The sequence below is a fragment of the Lichenostomus cassidix genome, unplaced genomic scaffold (genome assembly GCF_008360975.1).
Source record: "Lichenostomus cassidix isolate B80296 unplaced genomic scaffold, HeHo_3.0 HiC_scaffold_836, whole genome shotgun sequence".
NCBI classification, from domain to species: Eukaryota; Metazoa; Chordata; class Aves; order Passeriformes; family Meliphagidae; genus Lichenostomus; species Lichenostomus cassidix.
Window position 1 is genome coordinate 37439 of NW_028147955.1, and position 10258 is coordinate 47696.

The 10258-nt window shown below is 54.2% G+C and overlaps 1 protein-coding gene across 1 annotated transcript; it reads right to left on the reverse strand.

The window, feature by feature from the left end:
• Positions 1–7903: 7903 nt before the first annotated feature.
• Positions 7904–9609, reverse strand: LOC146420514 (uncharacterized). The gene is made up of 3 exons (XM_085048187.1): positions 9547–9609; positions 8877–9334; positions 7904–8624 (listed from the first exon to the last, which is right to left on the reverse strand). The coding sequence occupies exons 1-3, from the start codon at positions 9607–9609 to the stop codon at positions 7904–7906; spliced, it is 1242 nt and encodes a 413-aa protein (XP_084904313.1).
• Positions 9610–10258: the final 649 nt, after the last annotated feature.

A 10258-nucleotide genomic window follows, 5' to 3' on the forward strand; every position in this document is an offset into this window, starting at 1 on the left:
ATCAGAGGAAACAAAAAATATAGAAGTTTAAAATCCAAGAACAACCACTGATAAAACTGCAGAAGAAAGATTTTTATAGTAAAGCATTTTTCTTATTGAATCTTTTGTCAGACGACATGTTACTCCTAAGTGTTAATGCCTTTTTAAACACAGTTATATATAATAATTCCTTTTTAATATTTATTATGCCTTTTGAACCCCATGTACAACAGACTAATGCAATCAGAAGAATATTTCTACTCCAAACAGACTAAAAAAATAGTTTCTTTATCCCAAAGACACCAAACCCCGAGTGTTTGGCGTCCCATCTCACACGACCGGTCCCGGTATCTCCCCAGGGGATTTCTGCTCTGGGGCAGCCGAGTGGCGATGTTCATACACCGAGCACAGCCATTCGGGCCGGTGTCCGAAGGCATGCGGAACTGCACGGACTTTCTTTAGCAGCAAAGTCTGTCTTTATTCTCTCTCTCCTTATTCTCTCTCTCCCCTCACAGCCGAGCAGGGCTGGCGGGAGCCGCGCTCCCCTCAGCGCCCCTGAGCAATGGCGGCAGCAATGGCGGCGCCGCTCCCTCAGCGCCGCCCTGGCCCCGGCGGGCGGGGAGCCCTCGGCAGCGCCCTGGGGGCAGCAGGACCGAGCCCCGGCCCCGGGCTGTGTCCCCGTGGCGCCGCAGAGCCCAGGGCACACACGGGCAGGGCACTCGGCGCCATCGCCCCCAGCCCCGCAGCCCCTTTGGAACCCGGCCCGGGGCTCGCCCTGCCTCCTCCAAGGCCCTGCTGGGCTCCAGCTGTTGCTCAGGGCTCTGTGGGGATCTTGTGCTCGGCCCGAGCGGGCTTTGTTTGCAGCCCGGGCTGCTGAGGGTCAGCCGTGAAATGTCCCTGCAGGGCACTTTTAATGGGATCAGCCCGGTGCTTCCTTTGTGCTGTGCCTTGCGCTGCTGTTTTATTCTGCTTTTAGAGCCTGCCTGGGAAGATCAGCCCCCAGGAGAGCAGAGCCTGCTGAAAGACCCAACATTCTGGGGCCTGACCTCTCTGCTGCTGTAGTTCCATGGACAGAGGTTGTTGTCTTTTCCCCCTTCCCATGGGCAGGCTGTGTTCAGCCATCTCCAGGACAGCAGGGCCACATCCCATGTCACTGTGACCTGGCAAGACAAAAACCATCACTCCAAAAGTGCCTCCGTTTCTCCTTCTTCCCAGGCATTTGGCCCTGGTAGTGGGTTTGGCTGCTGGTTGCTGCAGGAGGGAGACCACTGTGACACTTTGGGGCACATGGATCCAAGGAAACCCTTGTGACACTGTGGAGCCTCATGGAACCTGGGGGCCACTGTGACACTGCAGGGCCTTGTGGAACCAAGGAGACCATGGTGACACTGTGGCACCCTGTGGAACCAAATATCCATTGTGACAGTATGGGACCTCATGGAACCAACTGTCCATTGTGACAGTGCAGATCCAAGGAGGCCATGGTCTTCCTCATTATTTATGCAAAGCTTTTGTATTCCTCATGGAATCCAGGAGAGCCTTGTTACACAGCAGAGCTTCATGGAACCAAGGGTCCATGGTGTCACTTTGGAGCTAAGGAGGCCACTGCTGAGAATACAGAACCTCATGGAACCAAAAGTTCATGTGACAGAGCAAGGCCTCATGGACTCAAAAAGAGCATTATGACACTGTGGGGCCCTATGGAACCAAATATCCATTGGGACACTATGGAACCTCATGGAACCAAGGGATCATTGGGACACAGAAAGGCCTTGTGGAACCAAGGAGTCCAAAGGTCTAAAACATTCCTTGCATGGTTCAACCTTGGTGAAGGGGAGCCTCCTTGGTGACGGCTTGGACTTGGGACGCACTGGAGGAGGCTGTCTGTTTAAAGTGGAGATATAAACTGCTTACAAAAAAAAAAAAAAAAGGGAAAACCTCTGTTTGCCTGTGTGCAGCCAGTTCCCCAAGGAAAGCAGTCTACAAGTAAGTGAGGAGAGACAGGATGGGGTTTGGGAATGGGGAGCAAGGGTGACCACACTGTGTCAGACCTCAAGGGACAACTTCTCTGACCAGGCCAGACCTCCTTAGGAGACACCCTGGATCAATATCAATCACTGAATGCTGCATTCACCTCTTCTCTAAACGGAAAAATACACCCTTTTAAATAGGAATGTGGATTTATTAGAAGTTCTTCGAAATATTTCTCCATAAATATAGAAAAGAAACTTCCTAATGAACTGCACTAGACTGGAGGGAAAGCAAGGCAGGGCCATGGTTTGTTAGGATTTGCTTGATCCTAAGGAGCCCCTAAGGAGCTCAGGATTTGGTGCTGAGCCCTTGAGCCTCAGGGTCTGAGAGCAGATTGCACAAACCTTTCCAGGAGTCAAAGTCAGAGGACAAACTCAAAGTATTTCAAAGAATTAATGGGTCCTAATGAGGTCTATCCCCGACACAGCCTCCTTGTGGAGTTCTTGGAGGAGACAACTGGAGGCCATGATTGCACAAACCTCCCAGACACTCAGTGTTAAAAGGAGAATGGAAAAATGTCTTTAAAAAACTGAAGTACCTTGAAGCATTAATGAGCCCCACTGAGTGTCATTTCTGACAAAGCCTATCAAGGGACTAATTAGAGCAGATAATTGAAGGCCATGATTGCACAAAGCTCTCAGAGACTCCAAGGCAAAAGCAAACCCCAAAGTCCTTTGAAAAACCTGCAGTCTCTGGGAGCACTAAGAAGCCCCCCAGGGCCATTCCTGCCAAAGGCTCCCCAGGACTCCTTCCATCAGATCCTCGAGGCCATTGGGATGTGGGGTGGGGATGTTGAGGGCAGGACAAGGGGGTGACAGTGCCCAGCCTCGCTGGGGCTGTGCCAGGAGGGCCCAGTGCCTCAGGACAAGGTGTTTCCTCACAGCCCTTGGTAGCAGAGACAGTGCTGTTCCCAAGGGCGCAAAGAGTTGGCTTCTCTTTGTCCCCACCTGTCATCCCTGTCTCCACTTTCCTACTCCAACTGGGCCATGGGGACAATTTCTCAGTTGTGTCCCTCAGTGGGACCCATTTATGGTATCAGGAACTTTGGAGTTCAATTCTGCCTTTGAATACTTGAGAGGTTTCTGCAACTCCCTCTCAGGGACTGATGTTCAGAGCCTGAGCACCAAAGCCCCACGAGGGTCATTCAAGTTGCTGTGCAGTTGCTGTGCTGCTGAGCTGGGCTGGGCTTCTGGCACAGAGGAGCTCCTGGCAAGCGGCAGCGCTGCAGAGAGACAGCTCTGCCCAGGAGCAGCTCCTGTGCACAGCCCAGCAGGGCTGGGGCACTGCCAGGCCATCTCAGGGACACGAGCAGGGCACACCCAGAGCTCACAGGTGCTCAGCATTGGCAGGGGCTGTGCCATGGCCCAGAGGGGGCTGTGTCATAGCCATGGGCACCTCTGGGGCTGTGTCAGAGAGCCACAGACCAGCTGTGATGTCAGAAAGGAGCTGTGTGACATCACAGAGTTGGTTATGCGAGGTCATGGAGAAGCTATGGCATCATAGAGAGGACTGTGTGACATCATAGAGAAGGCTGTGAAATCACAGTGTGGCTGTATGACATCCCAGGTTGGCTGTGAGGTCACAGATTCCTGTGACATCAAAAAGTGGGTTGAGATGTCACACAGCTGGCTGTGATATCATAGACTGGGCAGGATGTAATGTCACATGGTAGTGATGTGACATCATAAAGCCGGCTGTGACACAGAGTAGGTTGAGACATCACAAAGAGGTCTGTGCAGTCGCAGAGCAGACTGCCATTGTAGAGGGTGGTCTGTCTGACATCACAGAGCAGGATGTGACATCAGAGTGTGGCTTTGTGACATCATGGAGCAGGCTGCGTGATGTCACATAGAAGGCTGTGAAATCACAGAGTGGGTTGTGACATCACAGGGTTGCTGGGCGACATCCCAGATGGGTGGTGACATCACAGTGCAGGCTGTGATGTCTCAGAATAGTGGTGTGACACCCGAGGGCAGATTGTTTGACATCACAGCATGAACTGTGACATCACAGAATGGGCTGTGAAATCACAGAATGGCTCTGTGACATCCAAGGGGGCTGTGAGAGGTCACTGAAGAGGTCACTCTGCCCCAGCCCCCCTCACAGTTCCCCCAGACAAGTCCAACGCTGCTCGTGCACAGCAGGGTCCCCTGTCCCCCCAGGTCCCCCCTGCCCCCCAGTGCCACAGCCTCCCACAGAGGATGTTCCATGAGATCGACCCCCAGAGCCTAACACAGGGACGGGGGGACAGGGCCCTGGGGGGTGGGACAGGGCCCTGGGGGGTGGGACAGGGGGACAGGGACCACCCTGGCAGTGTCCCCGTGTCCCCCAGGACGAGAGCCTGGCCCAGGGCTCCTTCACCCTCTTACGAACGAAGGCTTGAGAGCACTTAAAAAATCCCCAGCAAGGGATCAGCAAAAGCCAGATTTAATATTAAGTGACAGCATAACAAAGTTCCTTTGCAAGAGTCACTCTGCTCCTGACTGCGCAGTTCAGGCACACCAAGGGAAAAAAGTAACAAGAGAAGCAAGAAAATCCAGTCAATCAAACCAGAAATGAACTGAGGACTGTCCCTAGTGTGTGTGTGTGTGTGTGTGTGTGTTTGTGTGTTGTGTGCTAAAGGACTGTGAGGGCAAGGATAAAAAGAATATGGCCTAAAAGCTCATACCTTATGACTGAACCTCACTTACAGGCCTAACTCACTCAGATATCCAAGGCACTTCAACACCTCCCAGAGCAGCATTTCTCCCCCATTTCCAGAGCACAGGCACACGTGTGTGCACACAGACAGACAGAGGCAGTGCCAGGGAGCTGTCAGAAATTGCCCTGGAGGGCAGGGAAATGCTCACTGCGGATGCTTTTGCATCTCCCCAGCAGGCGAAGGGTTGAGCCTGGAGGAGTGGGGAGATCGGCCCAGGGTCCCTCGTTGTTCGGGGATGCCCTGAGTGCAGCAAACGGGAGAGTTCCCGGCTCAGAGAGGCCCCACTCAGAGGGAGCTCACTGCTCCAGGAGAGCTCCAAGGGGCTCCTTTTGGAGCCCTGTTGATAGGGCCCCAAGAGATGGGCTTTAGTCACAGCAATGTTCCATCCTGGCTGCACTTCGCATCAACAGCTTTCTTGGACACTGTGAGAACAGGGATGTTGTGCCATTGAGGGGAGAAAAACAGTTCCCAAGGCTGCTCCTAAAGAAAGCAGGAGCTGGTTGGACAGCAGCAGTGCCTGGGAGCAGACAGTGTTTGTGATCAGCTGCAGAGGAGCTGAGCCCAGGGGCTGTTGGCCAAGGCTGAGGCCTAACGAGCATTTCTCAGATCCAGGGCTGCCCTGGAAAGGTGGTGGTGGGGATAATTCACACCCTCAGGGTGCTCCCAGTTCCTCCAAGTATTTCCATTTCTGTGCTCCAAGTGCTGCTCACAGCCCTGATCCGTGGGGATGGGAATGTCCCTCTCCCTTCCCGGGGCAGTGTCACACCTGAGCCAGGTGTGCAGGGCAGGATCTTGCCCTGACCCCAAGCACTGTCCCACCTGCAGGATCTGCTTCCCATTGGCCTTTTCCTCCTGCAGCCCCAAGCCCAGGTTGGTGCTAAACAAAGGGCGCTGGCTCAGGGTCATCCCCCGGTGGGGGCTGTGCACCCCCTCTGCCCCCTCCCCAAATTCCCTCCTGGGGGCAGCAGGAGCTGGGTCAGGAGCCCTGTGGGGAGGGAAAAGGGGGTGACACTGGGATGGGGGTCACACATGCTCTCAGGGACACACATGACCCCTGTGGACACCCTTCACCTTCCCCCGCAGAGCCAGGAGGATGAACCCCAAAATGGAGCCCCCAAACCCCAGCAGCACCTTGGAGGTTGGGGTCTTGGGGCAGCTTTGGGAGTCTGGTGTGGTCATGACCACTCTAAAATGCTCTCCCAGCCCCACAGTCACACCCAGACCCCTCAAACCACCCCCCCAGATCCCCCAAGGATCCCCACAGCCAAGGATCCCTGCAATATAAATGGGCCCAAGAGCCACCAAATCCCCTTCTCATCTCCCCCTACACCCACCCAAATTCTCTCCAAGTCACACAGCCCTGCCAGGATGCTAAACCTCCCTCACAGAGCCCCCAGAAACCCCCCCAAACTCTCTCCTAGCACCACAAATGCTCCCAAGAGCAACAAAAGCCCCTCCCAATGCCCCCAGGATCCCCTAAACGCCCCACCACCCCCCATGGTACTGACCAGGAGAGGCTGGTAGACAGGAACATCCTTAGCTGGGAGCAGCTCAGGCACTTCAGCAGTGATTTGGGCACTTTGTGGGGCACACCCTACATGGGGAGACCCAGGCCAGGGACTGGGACAGAAAACCAGAATTCCTGGAGAACACATGGGCTCAGGTGGACACATTCTGCTGGAACAACTATGAGACTGTTGTCCTGTCCCCCAGCCTGGGCAGCCCCGGGATATCCAAATCCTCATGGATATTCCCTGAACCCCACATTCACCCCCAAATGCACAGTAAAATGGTGCAGCTTTAGATCTCTTTGTTTAATTTCTTTATTTTACCTCAGCTTTGGTTGTTCTGACAAGGTGAAGAAGGAAATCATTTAGGTTGGAAAAGACCTCCAAGATCATCCATCATTTCTTGATGCCACCAGAAGAAACACTTACACAGCAGGTAACATTTTTTAGGGTGTAACATTAATAAATCAGCTCTTCCCAATGAATTTTGGATGTCACTCTGAGTCCCCATGGATGTTCCTGCCCCTGTGTTTGTCCAGGTGGCCACAGGGAATCAGGAGGCCATGGAAGCCACCAGCCAGGTGCCTTCCCAATCTGAGTATGTTAGTTTTGCTTAGCCCAGAACATCAGCAAGCTATCTTTGGCATCTAGGGGAAACTTAAACTCTTCAAAAGCTGTTGTGGTAGGCCTGAAGAAGTGGCTGAAGGGTTGGGAGAAAACTCACCCCTGTGCTCATGAGTTGGTTTTGCTTAGCCCAGTTTTTGCTAGTGGGTGGGGAGGAGCACAAAAATGGCTTCTGTGTGTCCTGCGTGAATGTTCTAGAAGTTTTCACCATAAAATCCTCTGCTGGCTGTGGTGAGGACAATGGGGAAGCAGGTTGTCCCCCTGCAGCCCATGGGGTCCACGAGGGGTGCAGAGATCCACCCACAGCCCGTGGGGAGGTGCTCACGCTAGAGGAGCAGGTGGATGCCTGGAGGAAGCTGTGATCCAGTGGGAGTCCCAGTGCAGGGAAAGGCCTTGTTCCTTGGGATGGAAACAGCCTGGCCTGGGCTCAGAGCTTTGAACCCTGTGGACAAGAACTCATGGGGCAGCAGATTCCAGTGGCTGCTGCTCGAGAGATTGGACCCATAGCAAAGAAGTTTGCAGAGGACTGTCTCCAGTGGGAGGGACCCATGGCTAAGTAGAGGACTCCTCTCCCTGAACAGCGGAAGAAATTTTGGTCATGGACTGACCAAAAAAACCCCATACCCTGCCTGCCACAACCCTCTGTGGGAAAGAGGGAGGGGGGTAAGCAGAGAAACAGTCTATTAAGAGATTATTTTTAGTTCTCATTTGCCCCCTCTGACTCTGTGTAGGGTTAGGTTACCAATAAATCACTTTGCAACTTTAAGTTCTCAGCCTGTTTTACCCTTCACTGCATCCTGCCCGGTTCATTATCTCGACTCATGAGCCGTGTGTGTGTGTGTGTGTGTCTGTGTGTTAGGGCTTTTTTCCCCTCCCCTCTGCACAGCTGCAGCAGGGGAGAGAAGAGAAAGCAGATTTTGTAGGTGCCTGGCATTTGGCCAGGGTCAAACCACAACACTGATTCACCAGGGCTCTTCCCAATGAGGGTCCTCCGATGGGGGATGAATACGGAGCAGCGCATTAAGCTCTTCCCCCACTTGGGGCACTCGCAGGGCTTCCCTTACTGGTGCCTCCATCGGTGCTGGGTCAAGTGAGAGCTCTGGGTGAAGCCTTTTCCACACTCGGGACACTCATAGGGTCTCTCCCCAGTGTGGATGCGCTGGTGGGTGATGAGGTGGGAGTTGCGCTTGAAGCCTTTCCTGCACTCAGGGCAGCGGAAAGGCCTCTCCTGTGTGTGAATCCGCTGATGCTTGAGGAGATCTGAGCTGGAATGAAACCTCTTCCCACACTCAGAACACTCATAGGGCCTCTCCTCTGTGTGGCTCCTCTTGTGACGGATCAGGTCAGAGCTCTGGATGAAGCTCTTCCCACATTCCCCACACTCATAGGCTCTCTCCCCAGTGTGGATCCTCTGGTGGCTGATCAGGTGAGAGCTCTGGCTGAAGCTCTTCCCACATTCCCCACACTCATAGGGTCTCTCCCCAGTGTGGATGCGCCAGTGCCTGATGAGGTGGGAGTTGCGCTTGAAGCCCTTCCTGCACTCAGGGCAGCGGAAAGGCCTCTCCTGTGTGTGAATCCGCTCATGGATGAGGAGATCTGAGCTGGTATGAAACCTCTTCCCACACTCAGAACACTCAAAGGGCCTCTCCCCAGTGTGGATGCGCCGGTGGGTGGTGAGGTGGGAGTTATATTTGAAGCCCTTTCTGCAGTCAGGGCAACGGAAGGGCCTCTCATCTGTGTGAATCCGCTGGTGTAAGAGGAGAGCTGAGCTGGTCTGAAACCTCTTCCTGCACTTGGAACACTCATAGGGCCTCTCTCCAGTGTGGCTCCTCTTGTGACGGATCAGGTGGGAGCTCCGGCTGAAGCTCTTCCCACATTCCCCACACTCATAGGGTCTCTCCCCAGTATGGATGCGCCGGTGCCTGAGGAGGTGGGAGTTGTGCTTGAAGCCCTTCCTGCAGTCAGGACAGTGAAAAGGCCTCTCGTCTCTGTGAATCCGCTCATGGATGAGGAGATCTGAGCTGCTCTGAAACTTCTTCCCACACTCTGAACACTCATAGGGTCTCTCCCCAGTGTGGATCCTCTTGTGGCGGATCATATTGGAGCTCTGGCTGAAGCTCTTCCCACATTCCCCACACTCATAGGGCTTCTCCCCTGTGTGGATCCGATGGTGGTCCATAAGCTTGGAGATCTTTCTGAAGCTCTTCCCACATTCCCCACACTCGTAGGGCTTCTCGGTCTCATGAAGCTTCTCAGGAATCTCCAGCTCTGAACTCTGTCTGAAGCTCTTGCCAACTTCCTGGCACAGGGTGGGTCCTTGCTCTTCAGAGCACCCTGGGCTGGGTTTGCAGCCCCTCCTTCTGCAGCATCTCTGGGGCTTTTCCTCACAGTTTGATTCCTGGATCATGGAGCTGCTCAAAATGGCCTCTTGCATGAGGTTCTGCCGTAAGGACTTGTCCTCCCTGGTCTCTCTCCTCAGCGCCCCTCCACACTTGTCCTCCCTGGTCTCTCTCCTCAGCTCGTTGTCTGGGGAAGGAAGGACAAGGAGAGGATTTGGGATTTGCCTCCATGCCAGAGGGAAGGGGAAGGAGATCCCACCAATCCATCCCTAGCAGGACAGAGTCAGCAGCAGGGCTGTCCTGCAGTCAGGGGCGATGCTGGGCTGGGAGATGGAGGAGAAGAGAGCAGGAAAGGGGCAGTGACTTCCTCCTCACCTGCCTGGCTCTCCTGGGGCATCTTCCTCTTCCTCGCAGCTTCCTCCTCCATCTGGCTAAGTTTGGGGAATTGGCTAATCCTCGTTTGGGTAAAAAAAAGGTGTGAGTGCCTTGGGTTGGGGGTTCCTCCTGCCCAAGTCTATCTCTGAAAGTCACCAGGTGTTTTGTGTCTATAAATTCCTCCTAAAATAACAATGAGTTCAGAAAAAGCCTCCCAGGGTTCCCCCTTTCCAGTCTCCTGTCTTTGGGGTTCTTTGGTTTCCCATTCTCGAAGCTGCTGGAGCTCCCATGGGTCCTGGGGATCCCCTTCTCCTGGGTCCTGATTAGGGATGCTGTGGGGTTTTGGTGCTCCCAGGGGTCCCTTCTTCCCTGATTCTGCCTTGGCTCTCAGGGCTCCCAGGGTCCCCCTCTTCAGGCTCCCCCCACTCCAGGCACTCAGGGCTTCCCCCTCTCCCCATCGCCCCTTTCAGTGTCACAGTGTCCCAGCCCTGCCTCATCTCCAGCCTCCCCCAGCCCTCCAGGTTGCCAGGGGTCCCCCAGCTCCGGTATTGCCCCTCTCTGCTCTCACCACTTGGGGAGTACAATGTTCCACCCTCCCAGCTCTCTCAGGGATCCCCAAAACTGATGTCCTGTCCTGCTGATAGCAGGCCATTCCCACATGGACCCCCCAATATTCCACCAAAGGTGCATTTATGGCTCAG